General features: G+C 44.8%; 1 protein-coding gene across 1 annotated transcript in view; it reads left to right on the forward strand.

Annotated features, from left to right (window-relative positions):
* The window catches only part of CRB1 (crumbs cell polarity complex component 1), a 103,762-nt gene that overhangs the window by 16,389 nt on the left and 70,286 nt on the right, over positions 1-17,087 (forward strand). Inside the window, exons 4-6 of the mRNA XM_060277451.1 lie at positions 5,053-5,248; positions 9,583-9,722; positions 12,174-12,356. Coding sequence (XP_060133434.1) covers positions 5,053-5,248; positions 9,583-9,722; positions 12,174-12,356 — 519 coding nt within the window. The remainder of the gene's footprint in view (positions 1-5,052; positions 5,249-9,582; positions 9,723-12,173; positions 12,357-17,087) is intronic.

Below are 17,087 nucleotides of genomic sequence, written 5' to 3' on the forward strand. Positions count from 1 at the left end.
AAGCTGTAGGAGGAATGGGAGAACAAATGGGGGGGGGACAACAACAACAGCGCGAATGGGCCAATGGGCCAATGCATGCCAGCAGTGAGGGCTCTGCGTGTCACGTCTGACACGCATGTCATAGGTTCGCCATCACTGTGCTAGGAGAAGATTTATCTTTCCTTCCTCATGTTAGTGAGTTCAGCAGAGCGCCGTTCCTTTGAAGATTAAAAGGGAGCTTGGATAGTTTTAGCCTTTTAGCATTAATAATCCAGGATGCTTTAAGGCAGACTGGATGTTCCTGGTATTAACCCCACTTTTCTCCCCCTCAAAATAATAACCACACACATTTTTTTTTTAGTGAAAAGGTGAAACTAACATTTACTCACTCAAGAATAGCAAATACAGCAGCACGACATAGGCAGGCTGAAAATGCTAATTAAGTTACTAACGGATACTAAAGTCTAGCTTAAAAAAGGAGTCTGAGCTAGAGCTAGAGCTCAGACACACAGATGCTCTCACATTACAGACATGGTCGAAAAAAGTGTGCGCCGAGGCAGGGAAGAGCATATTAAGTTATGCCCCTTCCTGTTGGGGCACAAAAGGGAAGTGATCTCGTCAGAGGCAGAGCTAGCTGCTCCGGCACACTGGGCAGGGGCGGGGTTAGAAGCCCACAGGGGCGAGTGGCGATGGCACCCCCCTTAGGGCTGACACACGGGGCGGACCGCACCCCACCGCACTCCCTTCCTCCGCCAGTGGCTCTCGCAGAATCGTCTCTAGGAAGTACCACAGGAAAACACTATGAGCTTCAGCCCCTATTATGTGCTTATCCCAGTCAAATCAACAATATGAATTGTTGGATTTGACTGGGATAAATACCCCACACTTTGTTGGATCTTGTCCAGTACAGTAATACCTCGGGTTACGAACGCGATCCGTTCCGGATCGCAGTTCGTAACCCGAATAGTTCGCAAACTGAGCGCTATGGGCGCCGCCATTTTGCGCATGCGCGAAGTGTGATTTTCGCGCTTTGCGCGCGCGCGGCGAAAACACTTCCGGGTTTGCGCAGTTCGTAACCCGAACTGTTCGCAAACCGAGGTGGTCGTAACCCGAGGTATGACTGTACTTTTATTTGAATAACTAGAGACACAAGCTGCCATAGCCACAAAAGTTTGTGTGGGTCACAATGTTTCCTTCATTGCCACCTTACATGGCCCATATTTGGTAGGCTGTTAGGTAGGCTATTATTTTGTTTACAGATGGGGAATTGGGGCAGAGAGAGAATGATTTGCCCAAGGCTAGGAAGTGACATGCTGCCCAGTTGGGGGAAGAGAGCCATTTCCCTCTATCATCACCTTCCAAATTCCAGGTGAAAGCCATCTGAATCATTTGTCTGCTAGATAAGTCTGCCACCAAACTATAACATGTGCATATCCCCTTTCTTTAATTGAGAATACTTAAGTTTAAAATTCACCCGACTGGAGTCTTCTGGTTTTGTTTTGTTTTAATTTAGAGGAATGTAAATACAGTATACCTAATTTGCTTCATAGAATAACTTTTATGGCAGGGCATTGCATGCAAATGCCAAAACAATTCCATATCCATTTTCCCTCCTCCTCCTCCTCTTCCATGTCTCTTAAAATCCCATGTTTTTACAAGTTGACTACAGCAGTAGAGACTGGGGGGAATCCCTCCCATATATAATCCATCACATTGGCTAGACATTTTATAGATGGAAAGGACTTTTCGCTCAGTTGCCTAAGGCCGGTTACTTGATTTGACAGACCAATGGCCTGATCCAACATAGCAAATCCTGTGGTTTCATGTTAATAATCAGGCTGTTTTTCGGCCCGTAGTTTTGAATCTGGCTATGCTGAGACTCTCGATACACACTGCGTTTATTTTTGTCACTGTGTTTTCAAATGTTCACAGGGAGCTGCTGTTAACAAGCCCTGACAGATTTACGGTCACTAGACATAGTTTGGCAAATGCACACTAAAAAAAAATAAAAATCCTTATGATGAATTCATAGAGCAAACAAAACAAAACAAGACAGAGATTTGCTTCATGTAATGATGGTGTAGGGGTGGCATACGTCCAGAATTTCCCGGATGTAGCCAGGGTTCAGCCTTTGGAAACAGTATCTGGGCAGTGTCCAGGAAAATCTGGACATAAGGCAACCAATGTCGGAGGCGTAGAATTCCCTTAGAAGTAGTTCAAAAACTCAACAACTTTGCCCCCCTCCCCAAACAAGAAAATCAAGAAAATCTCAACAACTTCTGTGTACGGATTTTCACTTTTTGAAATATGGCAACCCTATGATGGGGCCTTTTTAGTCTTAAAACTGGCTCACACAGTTGTTCAGTAGGTAGAGTTAACAGACTGTGGGACATAGCAACGATTCTCAGTTTGAAAGATGTTCCCCATACATCCAGTGATCCACTGACGTAGGAACGGGGGTGCAGAGGGTGTGGACCGCCCCCGGCACCGCTATTCTGGTAGGGTGCCATCGCAGCGGGCCCCCCGGACACGCGCCGCGCACCCTCATGCGCCGGGCATCATGCCCTCAGAATGTGCACCACGACCTCGCGGGCGGCGTACCACACCCCGGGATGCGTGTCACGCCCCGCGGGCGGAGTGCCATGCCCCCGGGATGCGTGCCATGCCCCCACCTGCCCCCAGTAGCGGAGCATGCAGCTTCGCCACTGCCGCAACCCCATAGTCGCCTTTGACTAGACTTAACCATCCAAGGGTCCTTTACCTTTTTGCCCCCCCCCCTTTTTAGTCACTGGCAGTTCACTGACTCCTTTTAAAAAATGAGGATACTTTTCACCTTTGCTCCAGAATTGCTGTGCTGTTGGATGGTATGGTGGAGGGATAGCACAAAGCTGCTTCAGCATATGACAGCAATGCTAACACGAGGAACACCAGCACAATCATTGGGGAGGGGAATAATGCTCTCCTGAACTTGTAAATATAATGTCATCAGTATGGAGCTGGGCATGATGCAACATGTAGATAGGACCAGAGCAACACAGCCTTCAGTAACCAACAGCTGTTCTGTAGTAATTGCCATGCTCACAGTAAATCTCGATGGCATGGCAGCCAGATACCAGTGGGCAACTGGGATCCTCTTCCCCTGCTACGCTTGCACTAGCTGAGCTATGCCAATACTAGAACAAGCATGTGAGATATACCCAACAAACTCAGCACAGCCAAGGGCACTGCACATCAGGGTAGCGAACAGAACACACCCAGAATTAATCTGCCAGCAGCTCAAACTGCAGCAATTTATGAGGATGAATAAGAGCCAAAATCAAGGCATGAACTTGCACTATTTTACCATTATCAGAAGAAGAAATCAAGACGAAAGGTGCCAAATGAAAGAAGAATTTCATGAGGCGCAGTTCATGAGCACTTAAAAAAATTATTTTATGAATCTTATTTTTCTATCTTTCACTTTTAACCTCTCTACCCTTTTTCTTTCTTTGTATCTTTCTCTCCTTGCTTTTTGTGTTTTTATTGTATTTAGATAAAAGTCTTGGTTTGGCTAAAAAACAGGGAAAAGATACTAAGTTTTATAGTTTCTTCCATGTACCTTAATAGAATTATTTTATTTTTTAAAAAAATCTGCATGATGCAAGATAGAAGAGAATAAATATCAGTTCAAGGCCCAGACTTTAGAAAGGCTGTAGGTCAGTGACAGACCCCATGCCTTGTAAGCAAGAGGTCCCAGATTCAACCAGGTATGGCTGGGATTAAGATTCCCACCTGAAACCCTGGAGACCTGTGGGCAATGTAGATTTTACAGAGCTAGAAAAATCAATGGAGCAACTCTGTGGTTCTAATGTTTAGTTAGTTTGTAGAAAATATCAGGGCCAGTGCAAAGCACTAAAGCACATACGGCAGACAGTTGCCACCTTCCCCCTCTTGCTGCCCCCCTCTGCACAGTTTTTGAAAGGAAAGAGCTGTAGCTATATGGCCATTTCCTAAGTCCTATGTTGCAGGGACACAGGTGGCGCTGTGGTCTAAACCACTGAGCTTCTTGGACTTGCCAACCAGAAGGTTGGCAGTTCGAATCCACACAGCGGGCTGAGCTCCCAATGCTCTCTCCCAGCTTCTGCCAACCTAGCAGTTCGAAAGCACACTGGTGCAAGTAGATAAATAGGTACTGCTGCGGCGGGAAGGTAAATGGCATTTCCCGTGCACTCTGATTTCTGTCATGGTGTCCCATTGTGCCAGAAGTGGTTAAGTCATGCTGGCCACATGGCCTGGAAAGCTGTGGACAAACACTGGCTCCCTTGGCCTGAAAGCGAGTTGAGCGCCACAACCCCATAGTCGCCTTTGACTGGACTTAACAGTCCAAGGGTCCTTTATATCTTTTTTTTTTACCTTTACCTCCTGTTGCCCTCGTGGTAGCAGCAATAACACGCCCAAGATTTCCAGGGACATTTCACTTCTCACTTCCATGCTCTGATGGAATCCTTCAGAGCAATGCATTTAGGGTGAGGCGGCCCCAAAGGGAGCTTGGGCCACCACAACGGCCATGATGATGGCAAATACTGATGAAAGCTTAACAGCATCTCAATACCACTTAACAGAGGCAACTAAACACTAACTATTGTTTGTTGGCATAACAGCAAAATGACAGCGAGCCAGGCATCCCCCAGGGCCGCCTTACCCACCGAGCTTCAATCATAGAACTGTAGAGGAGGAGAATTCTAGAACGGACCACAAGGATCACCTCGTCCAGCCCTCTGCTATGTAGAAATCTTTTGCCCAACATGGGGCTCGAACCCATCAGATTAAGATTCTCATGCTCTACTGACTAAAGAGATCTACTTTCTGTCAGTGTGGTTACCTGACCCTATTTCCTAATCACCAATAGCTACTGGGCACTTAAGATTTCTAGGAACAAGAAGAACTGGAATAAAAATAAGCGTTGTAAGATCCGAGAACCAAAAGGTTCTGACGTCTCGCAAAGCAACCATCTCTTATCAAAATCACTTTCCAGAACAGGTGCTTTTGATGTGCACCCTTCAAACTTCCCCCTTTATCTGTCTTTTCCCACAGGTATCAACTGTGAGCTGGAAATTGACGAGTGTTTGTCACAGCCTTGCCTGAACGGCGGAACCTGTCATGATAGACTGGGTGGCTATTACTGTTCCTGTCCACTTGGCTTCCTGGGTGATCTCTGTGCCGTCAACATTGATGAGTGTGCAAGTCAGCCATGCCTCAATGGGGGGCAGTGTATTGATGGTATCAACGGGTACGTAATCTCAGTGTTGGGAAATGTGCTTACAACACATGACAAGCACTTGTTACCTTTATCCTAATAGACTGGAATCACCTCTAGGCCAAGTAGGCTGAGAATGTGAATATTATTATTATTATTATTATTATTATTATTATTATTATTATTCTGAAAATTTGACTTTTCATTGATTCCAGCTAGAATCTGTGTATATTTAGAAATATAGCAGAGACCTCAACCCAGCCAAAATGGAAAAATCCTTCCATTTATGGTGTGCAAAGGAGACTGCTTTTCTTAGGAATATATTTTAGGCATTCAAAACTGGAGGTAATGAATAATAAAATAATAGAGCTTTAGATTTGGACTTGGAATTGAACAGTAGCTGTTGTTTATGCCACTATACAGGTCATCTAGTTCACCCTCTTGCTTAGTGCTGGAATTTACATTGTCATAATAATGATAATAATTTATTATTTATACCCCGCCCACCTGGCTGGGTTTCCCCAGCCACTCTGGGCGGCTCCCAACAGAATATTAAAAACATGATAAAACATCAAACATTAAAAACTTCCCTAAACAGAGCTGCCTTCAGATGTCTTCTGAAAGTCAGATAGTTGTTTATTTCCTTGACATCTGATGGAAAGGCATCCCACAGGGTGGGTGCCACTACTGAGAAGGCCCTCTGCCTGGTTCCCTGTAACCTCACTTCTTGCAGGGAGGGAACCAGCAGAAGACCCTCAGAGGTGGACCTCAGTGTCCAGGCTGAACGATGAGGGTGGAGACGCTCCTTGAGGTATACTGGGCTGAGGCCATTTGCACGGGTCAGCAACCTTTCTCAGCTGTGGGCTGGTCCACCGTCTCTCAGACCATGTGGTGGGCCAGACTATATTTTGGAAAAAAATATGAACAAATTCCTATGCCCCACAAATAACCCAGAGATGCATTTTAAATAAAAGGGCACATTCTACTCATGTAAAAACACGCCTATTCCCGGACCGTCCACGGGCCGGATTGAGAAGGCAATTGGGCCGTGGATGGCCCACAGGCCTTAGGTTGCCTACCCCTGATTTAGGGCTTTAAAGGTCAGAACCAAGACTATGAATTGTGCTCGGAAACATACTTGGAGCCAATGTAGGTCTTTCAGGACCAGTGTTATATGGTCTCGGCGGCCACTCCCAGTCACCAGTCTGGCTGCAGCATTCTGGATTAGTTGTAGTTCCCGGGTCACCTTCAAAGGTAGCCCCATGTAGAGCGCATTGCAGTAGTCCAAGCGGGAGATAACTAGAGCATGCACCACTCTGGCGAGACAGTCTGTGGGAAGGTAGGGTCTCAGCCTGCGTACCAGATGGAGCTGGTAGACAGCTGCCGGATGGACATCCAGCCTCTTTTTAAATACCTGCTTCAATGAACACCCATGGGGTCAGGTACCAAGCTCCACTTATACGTCAGAACAGAGGTGGCTCACCTGTACCCTCCAGATGTTGCTGACGGCATAATCCTTTGGCTATGATGACCAAGCCTGATGGGAATTGTAGTTCAGCAACATCTGGAGGGCGCAGATTTAGCCATCCATGCATTAGAGCAGGCATGCCCAAACTGCGGCCCTCCAGATGTTTTGGCCTACAACTCCCATGATCCCTAGCTAACAGGACCAGTGGTCGGGGAAGATGGAAATTGTAGTCCAAAACATCTGGAGGGCCGAAGTTTGGGGGTGCCTGCATTAGAGTGTCTAAAGCAGCGATGGGAGACCTGTGGTCTCCCAGATGTTGGGTATCAAAGCAACTACTTAGCAACAACTGCCAGGCAAGCCCTGAAAAAACAAAACCCACTAAAGTATCAAAACTTTGAATTTGTTTATGTGAGAAACAGAATACAGACTACCAAATTAAAACCAGTTAAATATTGCCTGGTTCTCATGGAGCTAACAAACCTATGGCTGGGTTACACAACTTCAAACTGCTGACTGAATATTCTTCCTGACTAAAACACCAAACCAGCATGTCAAGAGAAAGGCTACGCTAGAACCTTCCTCACTGACACCCACTTTGTTTTGCACAGGAAACATTTTTGTATGGGGGTGTATTTATTCATGGGAGACACCCGACCAGTAGGCTGAAGTGATACAGCCCAAAGTCCCAGATAAAGAGAGGTTTGCCACCTCAGTGACAGCTGAGCCAGAGTTTCCCAATGATTGGATACGAATCCATTTCAAGATAACTGCAATATCTGAATCCAATGAATTGTGGTGGTGTTTTTTTTTAAAAAAAGAGAGACCTGTTCAGATTGAAAGGGTTTCTGATCAATAGCTGAGCGGTCTCAAAAGCAGACTTTGGAATTAAACATTGAACGCATAAAGCGTTTCGTTCTCCTGTCGCGGCAGAACAGATGTCACACAGAGGGAGAATTCCCTGTTCTGCTTGAATTGAACAATAGCAATTATTTATGCCACTATGGAGTCGGTGTATGCCAATAAAGCTGTCCACCGAACTAATCTTTCCAATAAAGACACAGGTTTTCTGCTCTCATTAGATAAACTGAAATGCAAATGAGCACTATGAGTGTCATGAAAGGCTTAGAGGACACACCAGCCCAGGGAGCTAGACAAACGTTTATTATCTCTCTTAAAAAAAGGAAAAGAACAATAACAGGAGACTCCAGGCTCTTGCCAGATACTACAAAGGCTAGTGCCACCCACTCACTAAACTATTTAATGACACTATCCATGCACACTTTGCAAAGGTGACTCTCAAGACAGTTTTGTATTGAACAGTGATGGTTGTTTTTAACTAGACCTTTTGATTTGGGGGAATGATAAAATTTGAAGACTGGTGGGTGCAAATTCAGGAGCATGCATATGAACATGAACTGTGAAAATTAAAAGTTCACCTTTTGACTATTGGAAGTATAAACCTGCCCATTTCAAATGTAAGGTTTTCACCCAAACAAGAAGCAAAATTTCATGTCAGATCTAGGGATTACCGGGGGCGGAGGGAGGGCGGGAATGGTTTGCCTTTTACGTGAACCTCTCATCTAGAAACTTTCTTACTCAGGAACACTTGCCGTACACTGGTATTATGTTTTCTGATTTTATATTGGCGAAAAAGAAATGCATATTATAGATAAAGTCTTAAGAAGTACGACTCATTGGAAATATGAAGCATTGGGTGCTAGGCAAATTGTGAAAAAGAGAAGTGGAGGCTGCTAAGATGGAATGGAGAAGTAAGTGAGATAGGCAGAAAATGAAGAGGGAACTTGGACAGGAAATCAGAAGGTGTAAATAGATGTATAGCTATAAGATGCTCTGATGAATCAAGGCTGGGGAAACTGTGGTTCTGTGATTCCCACCATTCATTGACCCAGCTAGTTGGGTCAGATGGAAGCTGGAGCTAAGGATGGACAAATCTATTCCTTTCAGTTCTGTAAGTTTCTCATTTTTTCCAGTCTTAAATTCAGTTCTCTCTCCACATTTCTACAACAATTCGCATTTTAAAAAAAGAAAATCCTCATGAAAATTCACCCACATTTTAGTGCAAAGTTCTCCTAGGAAACATGTTTCTGTATGCTGCTTTGACTAATATGTACATTTTGCAAGCGATTTCCCCTGTTTGCACTTAATATATACCTCTTAATGTTACGCTAGTATATGCATTTTTTTGCACATAGTACTTGGGCAGAGAACCTTATTGCAAAATGCAGAGAAGTGCAAATTTCAAAGAATAGCTGTGTTTCGGTTGGCACGTTGTTGAGAAAAGTGTGAATTTGGTAGGCTTGCCTTTAAAGGCAAACCAAATAATAATAATAATAATAATAATAATAATAATAATAATAATAATAAATTTCCCATCTCCAGCCAGAGCTCAACAACAACTGAAGGGCTACAGCAGGCATACCCAAACTGCGGCCCTCCAGATGTTTTGGCCTACAACTCCCATGATCCCTAGCTAAGAGGACTAGTGGTCATGGAAGATGGGAATTGTAGTCCAAAACATCTGGAGGGCCAAAGTTTGGGGATGCCTGGGCTACAGGTTCCCCATCTCTGTAATAAACAGTCTCTCTCTCCAGGCACCTCTCCTACACATGCTCATTCTCTATGGATATGGGACATCCAAGGGGCTATGGACTGCTGCAAGAGTGTAGAAGAGGCAGTCAAGTATGAAAGGGCACATTCTGAATCTGATTCAATATAAAAAAATAAAGAAACATACTGGGAAGGGGCCTAGATGCAATAGCTGAAAAAGAAGGGTGGAAGCAAATGTGGGTCTGGAAATCTTTGCACGAGCACTGAGTTTTCAAAGACGAGCCCGCAGACCGAGGATGGCATTGATTTAATCTGTTTTATTGCAATGCAGGTATAGTTGCAACTGTACAGGCAGCGGATATATGGGCCTTCACTGTGAAACGTTAATTCCTTTCTGCTGGTTCCACCCGTGCCTCAACAATGCTACCTGCGAGGATGCCGTGGAGAGTTACGTATGCCACTGCTGGCCAGGTAAACTCTGTTTTCTCTCTCACACAAGCTCCCCTCTCTTTAACTGCTGTGAGCGCTCTGTGTAAACAAACAATAAAAATAAAATAAATTATGCACCATAGCAGCCTAAATTCTATGCAGGCAGCCACTCCCCCCCGGGGGGGGGGGCGTTACCGAGCGGTTACATTCTGAGGCAGCACGCATGTCGGTGAAATCGTGTATTATTGAAACCCATTGAGAAATCCTGCAAACACCCCGTTCCACCCTTTCGGTGAGGTTTCAGCGACATCTTTATGACATTTCTGGGTCACTTCCAGGTTCGGTGTGATGTGCCATCCTATGCCCCTTTAAAATGTGGGTTTTTGGGGATGGGGGTTATTGGGTTGTTTTGATTTTGATTACAGTGGTACCTCGACTTATGAAGATAATCTGTTCTGAAGGCGCCTTCATAGGTTGAAAATTTCGGAAGTCGAAAAAGCGCCCCCACCCAAAAAAAAATTTTTGATTTTGTTCTGTGAACCGCCCTGAGACCTCCAGGTATAGGGCAGCATATAAATAATAATATAATATAATATAATAACTTGCATATACACAGTTGCACACATGTTGAATGTATGTAAATGAGGGTTGGGGTGGGCCTGCCTGTACCAAAATATGCTGAACGTCAGCAAAATATTATTAGGCAATTGAAACAAGTTCATCATATACGGATTTAGTATGCATTATTTATTTCATTCCTTCTAATTGCAGAGTGATGCAGTGAGATATACAGGGCCCTAATGGTCCAGGTCTGGAAGCCCTGCTTAAAGCTGCTATGGCAATTTCACAAGGCGTTGCCAGAACACATTGTCATGGCTTTAAAGAACATAAATACAGTATGTTTAGATTCTCTGAATGGCATGATCCGCACTGGCTACCAAATCCAGCAGCTTTTGTGCACTTGCCTGGAATTTCTGAAGATCACCCTGCCTGCACTTCTTCTGATTTGTTTTTGTTTTTTTAAACTGGTACAATAGGGATCAGCAGTGTGTACCTATTGAATGGGTGGCTCTTCAAGCTCTTAGTTAGTGATGATAGGCCAAGCGCCTGTGACTTCCCTACAAGCCACTGATTGAGTCCATGTGTCTTGCCTGGCTGAAACTCTATCCAACTCCTCTTTCCATGGCTTTTATGCCAAATACATGCAGTGGCTCCCCGTCTGCGGAATGCTCTCCCCAAGGAAGTTCGCCTGGCGCCTTCATTATTCACCTTTAGGCGCCAGGCAAAAACGTTCTTTTTTAACCAGGCCTTTGGTTGATCCATGCCCTTTTAAAATGTGGGGTTTTTTGGGGGGGAGGTGACTATTGGGTTGTTGTTTTTATTTCTATTGCGTTTTTTGTGGTTTTATATATCTTGATTTTATTCTGTGAACCGCCCTGAGACCCCCGGGTATAGAGCAGTACAGTGGTACCTCTAGTTATGGACTCGATCCATTCCGGGGTGCTATTCGCACCCTGAAAAGTCCGTAACTGGAGCGCCGTTCCTGCGCATGCACGCAGCGCAATACAGCACTTCTGCGCATGGGCAAAGTGCGCAGCATGCTTCTGCACGCACATGCACGGTGAAACCCAGAAGTATACACTTCTGGGTTTGCCATGTTTGCAAGCCGAAAAGACGCAACATGAACCTAACGCAACACGAGGTATGACTGTATATAAATTCAACTAATAATAATAGTAATACAGTGGTACCTCGGGTTACAAACGCTTCAGGTTACAGACTCTGCTTACCCAGAAATAGTACCTCGGGTTAAGAACATTGCTTCAGGATGAGAACAGAAATTGTGTTACTGTGGTGCAGCGGCAGCAGGAGGCCGCATTAGCTAAAGTGGTACCTCAGGTTAAGAACAGTTTCAGGTTAAGAATGGACCCCCAGAACGAATTAAGTTCTTAACCCGAGGTACCACTGTATAAAAAGATGGATACAGAAGTGGGTTGAGTTCTCCTACAGCTTTCTTCACTCTCCCCGGCCCCATCCTTTCAGGCCCCTTAGATGTTCCGCAATACAGTCATACCTTGGTTTAAGTACGCCTCGGTTTGAGTACTTTCAGTTTAAGTACTCTGCGGACCTGTCTGGAACTGATTAATCCACTTTCCATTACTTTCAATAGGAAAGTTCACTTCAGGTTAAGTACGCTTCAGGTTAAGTACGGACCTCCGGAACCAATTACACTCATACCTCGGGTTAAGTACGCTTCAGGTTGAGTACTCCACGGGCCCTTCTGGAACGGATTAATCCACTTTCCATTACTTTCAATGGGAAAGTTTGCTTCAGGTTAAGTACAGACTTCCGGAACCAATTGTGTTTGTAAACCGAGGTACCACTGTATTATCTTTGCTGCTTCCACAGCGAATATAGCACAACCCCAAATAATGAACAATGAGATCGCTGTCCTAAACAACCTCAAGTTACAACCCCTTCTCAATTCTGCAGGCTATGGAGGGTCTCACTGTGAAATGGACATAAACGAGTGTAGCAGTAATCCCTGCTTCCATGGGAGTGAGTGTGTGGAGCTATCATGGTCGAGCTGGTATGGAAGAATACCAGAGCTACCCTCGGAATTCAGCTACCAGAGAGCATCGGGTTATGTGTGCAGCTGCCGTGCAGGATTCACAGGTAATGCAACCTCCAGATTTGTAGACTTGGTATTTTTAAGTGTCACAGTCTGAAGGGTCCCTCTGGTGGACTTACGCTGCAATAGAGGCTTAGGGCTGTTTTGTAAGCAAATGACTTGCCTTATTAGAAAAACTAACCACTAAACTGAAACAGACACGGGGACAAATAGAAGAAGACGCCTTCACCCCAGTTTGGTTATCACATACACAGCCCAACAAAACAACAAGAAGAACCCGCCGATAACATATGAATCAATCTGGCTAACCTGATCCAAACACACACACACACACACACACACACACACACACACACACACACACACACACACAAAACAAATCTCACTATAGGCAACCAAAGACAACCAACCGCACGCTAAGCCACCACCCCCCCAGCCTCTCTCGCCACCAAGGAAATACAACAAGCGAATAGTAAAAGAACCCAAAACCCCACACATACACTAAAAGTAGAAGAATAGAAGCATAACCACCCAACCCCACCCTGTTTACCATCCCCCCTTTCCCCCTCTTTCCTTCCTAACAAAACAAAACAAAAGGATAGGAAGCTTTAAACAAAACAGAGCCGAGCAGTTCTATCCTGTTTCCACTTGCTGTTTTTATTTAATCCACTCCACCTGGTTTATTTAAACCCAGGACTTGTACATTGACCACTAATAATGAATCATATGTTGTAGATATTATTGCAAATTTATTATGCTATTTTTGTGGTGTACAAATGACATTAGAAGGCTTGGTCTTTTTATTTAGACCATTTATTGTTCCTATGATCCTTGTTTGTCAGCAAACGATTTCATACATAGCTATGCTCTCGTGTGGAAGAAACCAGAGGTGCAGTCTCCTGTGTGATGAATATGCATTTGCTTCTGTCTGTCTGTCTGTCTGTCTCTCGTTAAGCATATAAATGGTGTACAAATTGTAGTCCATTTTCACCTTGCCTTGAACAGCAGAGGGGTGCAGAGCCAGCCAATGTATAGAGGCCAGCAGCTATGATCCTGGCTCTTCTCCATGCACGGATAAAAAGTTAATTACAATTTTGAGAGTATCTTGTTTGCCTGGCGGCGTTTCTGTTTGTTGCGTTAATAACAACTCTTTAAACGCATAATAAAAATATATCAGTGATTTGCTTCAGGAGCTAGGTTCCTGCAACATCTGGCTTCATTCTGGGAAATGTTCTATGTTATTTCCATCAAGTTGTGTGCATTTCAGGATATTAATTAAATAAGGATGCGGGTGGCACTGTGGTCTAAATCACTGATTCTCTTGGGCTTGCCGATCACTAGGTCGGCAGTTTGAATCCCCGCAACGGGTTGAGCTCCTGTTGCTCTGTCCCAGCTCCTGCCAACCTAGCAGTTCGAAAGCACACCAGTGCATGTAGATAAATAGGTACCACTGTGACTGGAAGGTAAATGGCATTTCCATGCACTCTGGTTTCTGTCACAGTGTCCCATTGCACCAGAAGTGGTATAGTCATGCTGGCTGCATGACCTGGAAAGCTGTCTGTGGACAAACACTGGCTCCCTTGGCCTGAAAGCGAGATGAGCGCCGCAACCCCATAGTTGCCTTTGTCTGGACTTAACCTTCCAGGGGTCCTTTACCTTTACCTTTTTACCTTATTAATTAAATAGTACTGTTCTTCTCATTTAGCATCCTTTCCAGGCACTGGCTAATTATTACAAAAAAAAAATACAGAATACCCTCTGCCTCGTTCATAAGTTGACTTTCAGCATTTCTTACATTTCAACATACAATAATGCTAAAACTAGCATTGAGTGTTCAATTTCAGCCAGAGTTTTGCAGGGTTGAGCCCCAGAATATTCTTTGGGTGCAAATGCAGGCTATACGTTCATTTCAGAAAATACTATGTGACACCATTTAAATTTCCTACAATTCTCCTGCTGCCTCATCATTCCATTGTATTGCGATAAAATAACATTGGCATTCGACACCAGTTGTTGGGGGCAGAGCAAGAAGTGTCAATGCCAGAGGCCCTAGCACCTCTTGAGTACCAATGCCAGGTCTGATCCCAGAACACATTTTGAAAACCACTGCCCTTTATGAGTCTAATTTCCTGAACACAGTGGGGTATTTTGAATGTGTCTGCTGCTATTTGCTTGTTCCTACTCTCTTTAAAATATATATTTAATTTTATCGAGTTTAAGAACAAACACAAAACAGACTAAAACCTTACTGTATTCAGAACTCAAAAATGTTAAGTCCCCCTTCCCCACAACATCCACTGCCCTTCCTCACCACCCCTTCCACAATTCCTTTCCTTTCCAGATTCTTCTGTTTAGCTTTGATTCCAATTGTCTGCATCTTTTGTAACTTTAAAAATCTAATTTTAAAACAATATTTCTTGGTAGTGAATATGAGCAAAGTCCTTCTCAGTTGCTGATCGTGAGAAAGGACAAACAGAACACCACCCTGATGGGAACAGTAATTCCTTCCATTTGCAGGGAAATGTGCAGGCTCCATTTCATGTTGCACCACCAACAAATTAATGAAGCCCTTGGCTGATTAGAGATTGCTGTAATTCATTTGACAGCATGGGCCCATGGGTTCGTGAATGTCCAGCAGTCACCTCCAGCAATGACAGGGCATTCAGGAGCATATTTCCTAACAATTCTCCCAGGGTCAATGAGTGGGATGCACACACACACACACACTGTTTGTTCAATAGGTTGGTCAACACACCCGATATTTCTGAAGGTCAGTTGCTGGCTGGACGAGGAGGTGTGGGAGGTGGGAGGCTCCAGGAGGAGAACCCCCTAGAAAAGCCAAGGGAGTGGTGGTGGGATCCTGAAGATAGGTCAGAGGATCAAGAGGGGTGGACAGAATGGTTGGATGCTGAACAAGCAGCAGGCTTCAGTGAGAGAGAGGAAGAAGAGGCAGAAAGCACTGCAGATGTAAGCCAGGCAGCTGCTGAGGATGTGAGGGCTGAGGCTGCAACAGATTCAGAGGAGCCGACCAGTCCTACTGTTTTCAGCTCCCCTCCTCCCTTGTCCCCAAAGGCATTGAGAGCTTTGCTTGTAGAAGAGCAGAGAGCACAGAGAGTCCATCCCCAACAGATTTTAAGACTGATGGGGAAAGAGCTGGACAGGGAGGAGACTTAGGGGAGACACAGATTGTCAGGTCTGGAAACTGGTTTACTGGAGCCAGTCTTGCTCATAGGCTTCTCTGTTTGGATTCTGCTTCCTTGAATAAAGAATCAACTTTACTGCTCATCTCTGAGTCTCCGTGCTGACCTGCAGCTGAACCAGCCCTGAGAGTTGCCCTCCTAGACAGAGCAGTATCAGGGCTGATTGACACCTTAGAAAAGGGGTTCGAGAGAGAGCATAGCCAATGAGTTGTTTTTGGGTTGTGAGCTGGCTGGGTTGCAGCGGAGCCGGAAGCTGGGTGTGTCATAATCTCCACACAAACACACACACACACACACACATACCAATCTCATAACTTTATCATGACTATCATTCACCACGGATGGATGGGCTCAGCCCATATTCTAACTATACCAATTTATTCTTGTGAATTTGTCTCTCTAAAAGGTTACTGTATAAAACTTTGAGCATCTGGACCAGTCCCTTTTTCGTGAACCTCAGGAAACATCCAGTTGGTCTTGGAGCTGCAAAAGTCATTTTAGAAACACACACATTGCCAAGGATTCTCTATTATCCCGCACCACTGCCAACAAAATGTCACAGATTAAGACTGCTTTCCCTGTAATCCCACTTTGTGTGAAATTTACACTCCTGTTATTACTATCCCACATGGCATACTAACACATGGGGTGATATATCACAGGCATCCCCAAATTGTGGCCTTCCAGATGTTTTGGCCTACAACTCCCATGATCCCTAGCTAACAGGACCAGTGGTCAGGGATGATGGGGATTGTAGTCTGAAACATCTTGAGGGCCAAAGTTTGGGGATGCCTAATATATCACATTGTTGTTGTTTAGTTGTTTAGTCGTGTCCGACTCTTCGTGACCCCATGGACCACAGCACGCCAGGCACTCCTGTCTTCCACTGCCTCCTGCAGTTTGGTCAAACTCATGTTCGTAGCTTCGAGAACACTGTCCAACCATCTCGTCCTCTGTCATCCCCTTCTCCTAGTGCCCTCCGTCTTTCCCAACATCAGGGTCTTTTCCAGGGAGTCTTCTCTTCTCATAAGGTGGCCAAAGTATTGGAGCCTCAGCTTCAGGATCTGTTCTTCCAGTGAGCACTCAGGGCTGATTTCCTTCAGAATGGATAGGTTTGATCTTCTTGCAGTCCATGGGACTCTCAAGAGTCTCCTCCAGCACCATAATTCAAAAGCATCAATTCTTCGGCGATCAGCCTTCTTTATGGTCCAGCTCTCACTTCCATACATCACTACTGGGAAAACCATAGCTTTAACTATACGGACCTTTGTCAGCAAGGTGATGTCTCTGCTTTTTAAGATGCTGTCTAGGTTTGTCATTGCTTTTCTCCCAAGAAGCAGGCTTCTTTTAATTTCATGACTGCTGTCACCATCTGCAGTGATCAAGGAGCCCAAGAAAGTAAAATCTCTCACTGCCTCCATTTCTTCCCCTTCTATTTACCAGGAGGTGATGGGACCAGGAGGTGATGGGAGGTGTTGAGCTTCAGACCATATTTTGCACTCTCCTCTTTCACCCTCATTAAAAGGTTCTTTAATTCCTCCTCACTTTCTGCCATCAAGGTTGTGTCATCTGCAT

This window comes from Zootoca vivipara, chromosome 7 (genome assembly GCF_963506605.1).
Source record: "Zootoca vivipara chromosome 7, rZooViv1.1, whole genome shotgun sequence".
Lineage (NCBI taxonomy): Eukaryota > Metazoa > Chordata > Lepidosauria > Squamata > Lacertidae > Zootoca > Zootoca vivipara.